Source organism: Mya arenaria, chromosome 10 (genome assembly GCF_026914265.1).
Source record: "Mya arenaria isolate MELC-2E11 chromosome 10, ASM2691426v1".
Classification (NCBI taxonomy): domain Eukaryota; kingdom Metazoa; phylum Mollusca; class Bivalvia; order Myida; family Myidae; genus Mya; species Mya arenaria.
Window position 1 is genome coordinate 50,904,671 of NC_069131.1, and position 13,234 is coordinate 50,917,904.

At 33.6% G+C, this 13,234-nt stretch overlaps 1 protein-coding gene across 1 annotated transcript; it reads right to left on the reverse strand.

Annotated features, from left to right (window-relative positions):
• Window positions 1-6,555: 6,555 nt before the first annotated feature.
• LOC128206111 (multiple epidermal growth factor-like domains protein 10) lies at window positions 6,556-11,625 on the reverse strand. The gene is made up of 6 exons (XM_052908313.1): window positions 11,567-11,625; window positions 10,819-10,887; window positions 8,750-10,537; window positions 8,291-8,396; window positions 8,097-8,161; window positions 6,556-7,793 (listed from the first exon to the last, which is right to left on the reverse strand). Exons 2-6 carry the CDS (start codon window positions 10,877-10,879, stop codon window positions 7,648-7,650), a joined length of 2,166 nt encoding a protein of 721 aa, XP_052764273.1. The 5' UTR covers window positions 10,880-10,887; window positions 11,567-11,625; the 3' UTR covers window positions 6,556-7,647.
• Window positions 11,626-13,234: the final 1,609 nt, after the last annotated feature.

Sequence of the window (13,234 nt, forward strand, 5' to 3'; positions counted from 1 at the left end):
TTATTATTTATTATTATTTTTATTATAATTATAATTATTATTATTATTATTAATGTCTAGCACAATATCGACATTCCTTAATCGAATGACTAATTTCATGCTAGTGTCTATGATGTCTAATATGTGAGAAATACAGTTAATATATGGAACATGAAGGTTAATTCATGTACTCTTCTGAACATTTGCTTATGACAGACACACATGCATACGTGTTTGTAGTAAACAAACCACATTTTATAACAAGGTATATCATATAAATAGATGAAGAAATAATTAAATAGGGTCACAATGTCACATGGCTATTAAATACTATGAGAAAATAGTTGTAGGAATAACAAACAAACAAACTACGCATAATGACTGGTATCAGACACGGATTTGATACAAACACCAATATACATTCGGGAGGTTCTTTGAAGTAATTTGCTATGGTCTATTTTATATTATTTAGTGGAGAGTTTATCAATTAAAATGCTTCAGTTTCACATTCACTTAGATTTCTTTTTTAACGTTTGTTTTTACAATGTATTATTTCAATAAACGTATACATGCTCGGATTTCTTATATTGTATGGTTTTATTTCATAGTTTCTTAGCTAATCATAATACTAGTAATATTACAATGGAAATCGTCTTCTTAATCATTGGTGTTAAAATGGTTCCATAATATCAGTTCTGTTTACCTGTTTTAATGTTTAATTGATGTGATGACAGACGAAGTCTTGATAAAGACATTCTTAAACTTGTGGGTAAAGTATTTGCATATTCTTCATTTTTAGATTGAAAGTTAAGGAATTTGTATGGTCATAATGTAATGTTCATCGTTTCGTACCATGATTGCTAAAACACATCAAGCGCTATAATTTTAAACGCACTGTAAAAATATTTATGCGAAAAACTACAGAAACAAGCTCAGTAGCAAAAAGTTTAAACATAAAACAGGTCTTATGGCACTAGGTAAACGCCAAAGACATAGAACATAAAAACAAAAAAATCTCAAATAAGAAACATTGAAGAACAGCACAAAAGTCTACAAACAGCACAGTGCCTACATAGTATATATATTAAAGACAGGTATGTTTATCAAGGATTGTTAGGTACCGCCTTGGAACGGTCAGTAAAATGTAAATTTACTGGGGGTTTGAACCAGTGTGTGTGCACAACCTCACTCTTATCCCAACAATCCTGAATAAAATAAAAACGTAAAAGGTTGAACGTCTCAGGTGTTTCTTTAACATTTGCTTTCTAGTTTTTGCCCTATCTCATTTAAAATTTAACTTCAAAAGTCTTCAAATTAACAACGTTATGATTAGTTGTTAGATTACCATAATGATCCAACAATGAGTTCACATTTTTACCAAATTGTTACCAATATCAAGTCTTCAAATTAACAAAGTTATGATTAGGCCACACGTTTACGTAACCAAACTGATCCAACATTGAGTTCACATTTTTGGCCAAATTGTTTCCAATATAAATACAGATTGTGTTAAAGCGTTTTTATAGAAGTATAGCATATATATAAACATATTGTTGAAATATCCCTAATTCACCGTTAACTGCCACATTACTAGTACATGTTTCAACTCCAAGTGGTTTCATTGTCTTAGATTTAGGAAACAAACCCATATCTCAGATTTGAATTAGCACTCACATATACATATTAGTTTTATAAGAACCTTGTAGGTTAAATGTTTAAAAAGTAACGATGCAATGAAACACTGTACTAAGGTAATTAAAGTCAGCCACTGTCTCAATATTCATGTTGTCGTATAAACATTTTTCAATGTTACAAAAATTTCCTGTTATCCAAAGACCATGATAAAGACCTAAGATTTATCGACGTGAACTTCCAGATCCTATTAAAAACAGTATACAAAATTACAAAAATATCAAATAACTAATTTTACTAGATAAAGGTCGTTACAAATTGCAGCTATCTTGAAATGTCCGTCTGTATCAACCCTTTTACACGATCAGATGAATGTAATAAATGTACCATGTTTGATCATGGTTAATGTTATATACGACACATGAATCACTTCGTATATGAAAGTTAGAAAACAGAATAAATAACAATTGTTTGACTGCTTAATTTATTTAAACACAAATAACAAAGGCTCGTTGTTTCAATATCATTAAACCTATACAAATTAAATGATACACCTAAACTACATCGAAATAGTACAGAGGTAAGTAATCGTCTTGTTAAAGCCACAATGGTAATGCAAAATTACACGGAACAAGAGATATATTCATTGATTTAATTCATCCACGCCCAGAGTATTTCTACGTTACTATAATTCATGCACTACTTAATTTACATTCACAGGTACATTAACACGTATATCATTAACTGACCTTAATTCATTGTACTAAGTATGAGACAAATATTCAGAAATACAATAATTAATACACGATTCATTTTAATCAAGCTATTTCAATGCAACTGAGACTACCTCCACCCTTTGTGTCCACAAGCAAGCCGTAACAAGATGGCCCCTTTGATGACTTTAAGCGTTCGGGTGTAGTATGAGTCTCGGTATACTGCTTACCTTTACACGGCCATGAAGTGTTCATAACGTTTTTACAACTGCGACACTCAGGAAACATCACAATTGTCGTCAACACTTTTGTATACCGGTTAGCTGTTTAAATGGCCTGTTGGGCTCCCGCTGGTCCAACCGAGTGCAAAACTATGTCCTGTAATTCATATTGCACGACATTAATTTAAAAAAAAATCATATGTAGTCGCATATGCATACAGGGCTAAGGCAGGAGCTGTAAGTTCGCTTAGTTATAAGATACCAGATGTGTACCGACACATCTGTATAACGAAATTGTTATAAATACGTATTTACAAGATGCATATTCAACACATCTTTTTTAAAGATTAGCTTGGAGATGAAAAAAGAGGAGATACCGGTTTGTTTGGACAATCGTCTGCTCCACAGGTAGCAATCGGCAACCAGCTGCTGTACCGCTAATTAAAAGATCAAAACTCCCTTTACTGCAAGAACATTATTTGTTGATGAAACTGAACAAAAATCACTGAAATATCTTGTTTCTGAAATAGTATTTTTTATATCAAGTAAAAATATATTTTGTATTTGATGCACTGAAACTGTAAAAATAAATGACATTAGAACTGGTATATTCAGGTCATGGAAAATTTGTGAACATATAATTATGATCATGTTCATACAATTGTTACCTGGACAACCTCGACCTTCAAAGCCATCAGCACAGCCGTATTAATAATAGCAATCACTATCACAACGAGATCTAACAAGGTTCTAAAAATGTACAGAATGAACCGGCAAGCATTTTCGTAAATGAGCCGTTTTAACTCCAAAATTGGCTGTCTGCATTCGGAAAACAATAACAATACTGTTATTGTCCAAAACAAAGCATCGATTGGGGTTTGTACGCAAGAGAACGGTATTAAATAGTTGTTTTGAAGCAAAAATGCATTGAGTGAGTCGGGAAGCCTAGTAAGAACATGCGTTGTTTTCACGAGATATTTTAATACAGACATTATTTTGATCTAAAACAAGCGTCTTTGTAAACGAGCAATTGCTCTTCATTCGGTGCACAAGGTCGTTTCAAAAAATATCGTTGAAACATATAGAAAACAGTGGTAATACTCACCGAATCGAGGACGTTTATTACTCAAAACAATGAACCGGGAATCATGGACGCACCTGACATTACTGCCCTTGGTGTTGTTTTCAAGTGTGTATAATATAAAAACGATTGTCAGAATAGCAAAATAGAGGGCCTTTTTTAACAACGCTGCTGACAAGCCAGATACCTCAAACCAATGGTATTTCTCTCGTCACTTGCATTGCAGAAAGGTTACACCCGGCATGATTGTAAGCACAACATATATATGTATGATATCCATTAAGAAAACATAAACACTTCTTATAAGGAAACTGTTTTTTTAACTTTGAAGTCATGTCAGACGTTGGCATTACATGTTTAAAACATTAATTACAACACGTCTGGAAATTGGTTTTCACGAAATTAAAACGAAATGTCATTCGAAACTGACTTTATGAACCATAGACGCAATCATTATTTCCTCTTAACATTAAAATGGACAATGGACTGCTAAATTGAAGCATATACGTATTGCAACCTAAGGAGTAAGACGTAATAATATTTATTTTAGGTTTCCCGACCTACCTTTCTTTTTGGCTTCCACCCTTAAACCTTTTTTATGTCTTGAGAAACATTTTTTATCATTTGTTTGAGGGTTTTTTCCCTTAAAATGCGAAAATAAAGTTTATTTGGCGTTAAAAAATCCAAGTAAAGTAATATTGATTGTTTAAATAATCCTAAGCATATATATTACATAGTTTTTGGCAATAGAAATATCTCAAGAAACACGTTTAATAAAAACAACCTTTTTTTGGCATGAAACCTTAAACAAACAATTTATTTTCTGGACGTAAGCATACTTTTTTCCAATTCAATAATTACATTTTAATTCTCTACACACATATAGAATAAGTAACATAAATAGAGCAATGCTATATTACAAAAAACATAAGTGATGGTTATATTCAACCAGAAACAAGTTGTACCATTAATGCAAAATATATTGAAAATACAATTACAAAACACAAGTATCTGTTAGGCCAGAATTTTTTTTATAATATGGTTTACGGGAGCTCCGACCCTATTTTTTGCCAAAACCAAATAAAAGTTCTATCGTTATTTTTTATTTTTATTCTGGCCGCCGACTGTCATTTTTACGTGTAATCGAAAAAAAAGACTGATGACAATTTGTCAAATTTTATACTAGTCCGCGTCTATAACGGCAATTTTAATTGGATGTTCACTGCGGTTGAATATGATTTAAACCAATCGGAATCATTGATATTTCGTCGTCCTAGGCCTTCCAAACAAGATGTCGGCATTTGATGTTAGCGACAATACATGGGATATTAAAAATTTCAAATTGATTTTAATTGACGAAAACCCGTCGAAATCATTGATACGCATAAAAACATTAACATTATCAGTTCGTAAAGTTGTGGAAGAATTTAATGCTCAACTACAAATGACGTTTAAATAAAGAAAGTCCTAACCGAGAAGTTGACACTAGTGACAGACGGTTGGTGGAATTTTTCAAAGTTTTGTCTCATCTGAGAGGGACAAGACTTTCGAACACATCATTGTTGCAGGTATGACCCTTATTAGCTCAAGCTTGAGGCAAAATAATGTTTAAAGTGGTCTTAACATCGCTTTTTGTGCATGTATATTTATCGAGTTCAACTGAAAAAAAACAACAAATCAGCATTTTGCAGAAACTTTATTCTTGGTCTTTGTAAAACATATTTCAATTAGGTACTCATTGCCAGAATAATTTTTTTAAACATGTCCAAATACTGTACTGATTTGCTGATTTTCTGTTTAAGGTATTCTGCGAAAACCTTTTGTGCAACTATCTATAAAGGACAATATAGATTCCAGTTGTTTTTTTCTTATATTTAATGTTCATCTTTAAATTGATATTTCAGCCTAGGTCAGGGCGTTCATTATGTGCCTGGAGTGTGGTAAATGTAGGATTGTGTCCCAGCAAAATTGATATCATCTGAGCTTTAGACGGTCACCAGAGTTGAGTAGGAGCTTCTTTACATATGCGGGGATCTACTATTCCACGCACGGACTTACAGGTACCAAATCATTGTCAAGGAAGGCTTGTCATGCAGTACTTTAATAGAGGCATCTGATTATGCAGGTTGAGCATTCAACTTTTTGAGCCTGAAAATCATCTACTTGAATACAAGCCTCACTCAGTGCTCAGTTTAGTCTCATGAATTATAAAAAAAAAATTGTGTGGTACGTTCGAACTAGAATGTTATAGCTGGAAACAATAATAAAAGATATGTTTGCTAGTAAACATTTAAAACATATATCTTTCACGAGCAAACTGTGACATTCATTATCGTTATAGTGTATTACAAAGAGACATGTAAAACAGAACACATGATATGAAAAAAACAGACTCATCCAACAAATATTTTTATTATTAAAAAGAGCATAAACTAACTTATAATCACCTTATTTCCAGTTCAGAATAGTGTCATTTCAGTTCGAAAACATTATCAAGGTCAAAAAAGACAATATACAACATTTGTAAAAAAAGAAAAAAACATGTTCAATCCTTACTTTTATTTTTATTATTTTGGTCGACTGGGGAAAATTTTGACTTTTATTTTTATTTAAATTTCTCCCCCAACCCCCAGACTCATTTTTTTTTTTAAAAAACCCATAATAAAACCACATAATAAAAAAAATGCTGGCCTTATGGAGTGTTTAAGCTAGAAATGAAAAACAAATAACAAACGGCAGTTCATGTTTTTCGATATTTTTCAACAAATTAGTAATCAGTAAACAAAACCCTTTCAAATTCACAATGCATCAACATTTAACATCACGAATGATGGATTTGAAAAATCTCTTCAGACAAATTCTTTATATATGAGAGAAAAACATTCAAGTTAATAGCTTTTTCTCTTCAAATAAAACATGCATCGTCAATTTAGAATTCTCGCTGAATCTCACGTTTTGGTATTTCACGCAATCAAACTTATAAGGTTAATTTGGCATTTTTAAGTCAGACCTTTTATGTACCAAATACACCAGTTAATGTACTCTTATCATGTCCGCTTTCGCATCTCCTTACGTCCTTGTAGTAGCGCGTAACGCATGTTAATGTTTCAACAATGTATCAAGACAGACTTTGATTTCCAGAACAGATATTCATGCGTACTCACTGAGCTATGACTACATAATTTAGTTCACTACATAATTGTAGTACATGTGCACATGTTTTTAGTACGACGACCAGGAACAGCCTCGTCATATGCGTTTCAAAAATTATCACGCGGACATAGGCTAGGATTAATAATTTTACTCTACATAGTTCATGTTCACATGTATTAACGACGTTGACCAGGAACAGTCTTTCAGTTATCCCTGTGTTTTTCATTGTACTAATGCCATATGCATTGAAAATATCATGCATTCATTTTGTATTAGGACTATAACAAATAATTAACGTCGTCTTAAGCAAAGAATGCCTCGTAAAGTTCTGTTTTCGTGTCTACAAACACAACTCGTGGATTAGAGGTATAAGTGTTTTTCTTACATATGGTATCGATAGCAATACTTATCGAGATGTTTGCCGATTTTATTTATACGGGTACCCACTGTCTAGGGACTATTCGAGTTTACACATAATTCACATGCCACAGCTACACAAGATTACATTTACAGAAATTATAACACAATATCATACTGTCAGCCGTCCGTGTTTTACACTTTTATGCGTAGACCTGGTCTTCAAATGTTGTGTTGTTCTCTACACACCGCTTATATATACACTACTATCGTTGAATTCCCGCGTACTCGTTGCATTTTGTTGATCAATTATCTAAACACAGTATCTGTAACATTACTCGGGAACGCTCTTGAATATTTCAATGTTACTTAATAAAGACAATTAAGTGGGTTATCTTTTTTCGAATATAGCTAAACATAGTGTCAGCTACATACATCTCACATCATCCCGTTAATATGTTAATGTGCTCGCATATGGTTAGGATTATTGAACATTGCGCTGCACAATTAATCAATAACACTGTCGTAATGTTGTATTTGAATATTGGCAAGAACGCCTTTCAACTCCTTCAGTCGATGTTTGTGTCATTTCATATTCCTGGTTATGTGAAGGATCACCAGTTACATCGTCAATATCCTCATACACATTATTGATATCTAAAAAAGAATCCGATCTGTTACTCAGCGACTCGATTGTGACATTTGGTGAAACATGTTACACTCCTTACTCCTTGATTAATAATTATATTAGAAACCCTTATATGTTACATATGGTTAACCCTTAGGTTTTATAAAACGTCCCAAAAGCTATTTACACTTACTATAGAGGCATCTCAATCATATGGTACTATGAGGTATTCACAAACGTGTTGTTAAAAAAAATGTAACAATATTTTAATTCTCATGCTTTACGTCCATTGATATCAAAGGAACAGATAACAAAACAGATAACTGTATTACCTGTTTTCGAACGCCCATTTTTAATCGCTGACCGTACTTCCCCGATAACCTTTATCGCAATGTGTCTGTCAAATAATAGTATATTCAACACAAGTAAAGTTTCAATAATAACACATTAATATTTCAAACTGAATTCGAAAATAACTGACAATTTTTTTAATATTAAAACTGAATTAAAAAAGAAGTGAGTTTACCTCCTTTTTATTATAACAAGAGTCACCAAAGTAGCTGATATTCCTACGACAACCCAGACCACAACCATCCCAGCACTACTTCGAACGTCTTCACTGGTCTTTTGAACTATCATAACAAACAATACAATGAATTAAAAAAAAAAACTAACGGTTAATAACGGTTTAAATAAAATGCATAAAACATCAATTTTTGAACTTAAATGTAAAAGTCTGCGATTTACTTTTTGTCAGCATTCTTATATAACTGGTTTCCATGGATTTTCACAAAATTTGCTCGTTCCAAGACAAAAAATAAAAAAAAGTTGTCACAACGTTCAATCAGTAAGAGTGCAGCTTAAATATGTCTTTTCTATTAATGTTTGGATAAAGGAATAACAAATCCTGTGAAAGATTTACTTTTAACTTAAAGTGACAGTATATTGTTTTAACATTTATCGTGGTCGAAATATGTTAATTTACCTGTGTCACATTTTACTCCTGTGTAACCATCAGAGCAACCGTTTAAGCATTCTCCATCATCATTACATTTCGAGCTTATACAAGAAGAACTGCAGGACAAATTGCAAATCGGTCCATATAAGACTGGGTGTACACAATCAATACAATCACCATTCATTCTGTCACAAGTCTTGCAGAGAAGGTTACACGTTTCTGTGCAATGAATACCCCATAAACCATCTTTACAGCCTTTACTACACCGTCCATTGTCTGGATCGCACGCATTCTCCTTACATGATAATAGGCATTTCATACACGTTCCATTTACATTTGGAAAATATCCTTCTGTGCATCGTAAGCAGGACCCATCTACTTGCGCACATTTGAAACATTTGTTGTCAATATCCGTACATTTCAAGGAACAAAACGATCCGTAGAATAAATCTTCACAGCCATTTTGACAACTGTGTCCTGACGAACAAAGTCCGTCTTTACAAGAATTTGGACATTCGCAGCAACTATTCTTATAAGAAAAATATTTCGCATTGATGCATTCATTACATCCCTGGTCAATGCAACATTTCTGTGCGTGACATTTGCATTGCTTATCATGATACATGTAGGTGTTGTTACACGACAAACAAATGTCACTTCCCGATGCACAATTGCAGTTCGGAGGACATTTGCAGTTTGTCCCACTAAACTCATTGAAACACGAAGTACATATTAACGGATCGTGCTGTGCACATGCCCTGCAGTCCGCATGACAATGCGCTGTACAGTTATCGCTAGTGAACCCATCCATACATCCGAAAGTACATTTGCCATCTGACATTGAACATGCCTTGTTGATGCATTTATCAAAGCAATGGAGTTGGCAAGATGTCCCATAGAATCCGTCTGTACATAACAAGCATTGTTTGCCATTAAAATTAGGAAGACAATTGCAGAACCCATTATCTTTTCCACAGGACGATGTGATGCAACCTACAGAGCATTCGTGTTTACAATTAACACCGTATCTTCCTTTTTCGCACGAGTCACAATGTGAACCTGTGTATTTCAGCCTACAGGTACATGCCCCATTTCTTTTACAAATCCCATCGCTGCATCCAGAAGCACATATATTGTTGCATTGTTCTCCATAATAACCAGGCCTGCATTGATTACATGTTCCATTTCGCAGACACATACTGTCACTGCATCCACCAGAGCATCTCGTGTCGCATTCTTCTCCATAATGTCCAGTGATACATTCCATGCAAAGGGAACCAACAAAGCCTTGTCGACATGTACAACTTGCATCGTCATTGCATTCGCCGTTCTGACATCCCGCGGAACAAGGTGATTGACAGTAGGTAGTCCTTCCGTAGAATCCAGCTTTACAAGAATCACAATTAGTTCCATTTGTACATCGGCAGTTTTGATGGAGGCAATCGTTTGAACAATTAGAACCATATTTTCCTTGATTACATGTCTCGCATTTAACGCCTTCAAAATTTTCAGTGCATTGACTACAAGTTCCATCATCAAAACAGCTTCCATTATTACAACCGACTGAACAGCTCTCATTACAGTTACTGCTTGCATCATAAAATGTATTCTTACATTCGTTACATGGTATTCCAAACTCCTGTTGGCATGTATAACAGTTTCCATAACAGATGTTTTTACATCTATACCCCCATATTGTATCAACGCAGCCAGCATCACAATACTCTTCCCAGTTACATCGTTTCACTCCTCCGTTACAACAAGCACATGGTGAACCTCTACAGTCCACCACCGTCCCATTTATAACCACTGTCACTAAAACGGAAACGTTCGAACACATACTGAGAACCAGCATAACTTGAGTATACGAATCAAAACATAATATAATGAATTAAAAGTGGCGAAAATTTGTAACATTATAAATTATAAAAGTACCTTCCTTTTATTGAAGCATAACTGCAATCAGTATGTATCTGTTTTTGTTGTAATTTGGAGCAGGTGAAGCTACAACACATAAAACATATTGGTCCGTAATAGTTATAAAAAAACTATTATAGTACAAAGTATACCATAAATGCTTCTGATTTTGCCCTTACCTTCAGCGCAAGATCCTAATGTGCCCAGGGTTACCCACAATAGGACATTCAGGTTAATCATGACTGAACCTTGAAATAATAATTATAAAAACGTTAGTCATAATAAAGAACTGAAACCGTGCAGCTATCCTCGTATAATTAAACTGTTCATGATTGACTAACACCGTATCAAATTAAACGTTACATCACAAATGACAATCATTGTCTTGAATAAGTTATATTAAATAATAAATATAGAAAATGCACAACGTATATGTATGCAAAATGATATATAATAGTTATGTTTTTCAAATTATGTTTTAATAAAGAATGCATGCTTCTTCGTTATCAAATATGATTATTTCACGTATTTAGATGCTTAAAATATAATGTACCCAACTTTTAACACAAAACAATCGGCAAATAATGTAATGGTATAACTATATACGCTTCCGTATGTATGTTATAACAAACCCCTTAAGTCTTAAGTATTAATCGTAGTTAATACATAGGGTAAGCGATATGATATAAAACGTAAATATTTTTTCTGCCATATATGATCAATCATGATTGATGTATGGTATTTTGAAAACTCATTGAATATTGACGGACGTCGTATTCATAGATTTGAGCTTCAAAACTGATAAAGGATATGTTGCATTTAAAAATGACTGTGCATGTAAAGAAATTTTAAAAGACATTTAGCTAAATGTGATCAAGGTCGATCACGATATTCTGTCTGATGACAAAAATAGTTTCATATTCTTACCTGCGTATTTGTTAATCCTAAATTTATAATGCCAACACTTTTTTCGTATGAATTTTAAAATAAATATCAATGCGCAATACCCATCATCGGTTAGTAGCCATCGCGTGTTAAAACTTAAGCAGATAAGCCACGGCGAATCAATGTCTGTGCTCACACAAACAAAATATCCTTTGTTGACTGATCGCACATTTACATCCGCATTATGAAAAATAACATAAAGACAAAAGAATCAAGGTTGAATGGTAACAGCGATGTTTACGGACAACTAAAAGTAAAAGATTCATTCAGGCTGCGGAATATTGCCTTATTTGAAACTGAATTAATAGTATAAGATTTATTCCATCAGACGGAAACTGCTTATTTAGAAATTTAATTAATAGCCTTTTAATAGAACACTTTCTTTGTCTCCCGTATTTTGACTTTTGACTTTCCCTGTCGATGTTCGGAGCATAACACATTTATTGAAAACAAGCGTTTGTGTAATGCCATTTTCTGATGACGTTGCGAAAGAGAGTGTCACTGTGTTGTTTTGTGCTATATCTGGTTTGGTGTATGTTAGACCTTTACCGTGTGTCTCTCAATATAGTATTCGTTGGATTTCTTGTTTTGTCCCTGTTGTATCATTTGTACTATTGAACTAATAGTGTGTGTCTTTCTTTTTGTTTCATGTGCTTCTGCAACGAGTGAATGCTTTGTATAGTATATTGTATGAAAAAATAACAAAGACACAACTTTTTTTGAACGTTTAAACTTTATTTAATTTTACAACGATTGTGAAACAAGCTATTACAACTTATATTAATCACTCTCGTTGGCACGATGTTGCGCGAGAGTGTGGTCTTGTGTTGTGGGGGAAACCGGAGTATCCGGAGAAAATCCACTTGTCCGGCTTGGTGACCACTAACCAAACTCACATGCGCCCAGGCCGGAAATCGAACCCGGGTCGCCTTGGTGAGAACGAGTGCGCTAACCACTGCGCTAACCGGACAACGTTGAAATCTGTATTGGCATTAAACTATGTGAATGGCATCTGCATATAGTAACGTCCTCAGAAACGTTTTCGTTAAGGCAGTGCATGCTATTATAGTGCGTACATCGTTCGATTAAATACCGACGTTAAAACATATCAATCAACAATCTGTTAACTGATTACACATTAAATGTCACACTTAGTTCGAACGCATCCATTTTTAAATTGGTATGTGTTTTTTTAGTTATGTAATAAAATTAAAACTCAGGTTTCTAAACTTGTTGCATGATATATTTTAAAATTGGTCGCAAAATATTAAATCGATGATTAAGGCAGCCATGGAAACAAGAGTTCGAAGTTTTGTATATTTGATTTGCTGCCGATATTTAATAATTTTTTATCAAAATACGAGTATGTTGTTTCATATTACGTTCGTTAACATTTCATAGTATTTCAAAAGAATGAAATAAAACATCTATTGAGCATCGGAACACAATGGTTTGCGACTTTCGTTGCGATGCGAGCTTAGAGGTATCACGTAAGGCTTTTAACGGGCAGAGGATCATAAACGATTCTGCCGTCATAAACAAGCTCAGCAATTAAACCATAATAGTGCATTTTTGTTATGTTAATCATGTTAATTGCACAAGTAAAACGTATTAAAAAAAAGGATTTTCCTGAATTGTTGAATGTTTGTG

Bases quoted from the DNA above. Each gene is read 5' to 3' on its own strand.
- LOC128206111 (XM_052908313.1), bottom strand. From the start codon at position 10,879: ATGATTAACCTGAATGTCCTATTGTGGGTAACCCTGGGCACATTAGGA. The intron at 10,538-10,818 runs GTAAGGGCAAAA...TTTCCGTTTTAG, and splicing joins ATTAGGATCTTGCGCTGAAG to TGACAGTGGTTATAAATGGG. The intron at 8,162-8,290 runs GTAAACTCACTT...ATTATTTGACAG, and splicing joins CTTGTTATAATAAAAAGGAG to ACACATTGCGATAAAGGTTA.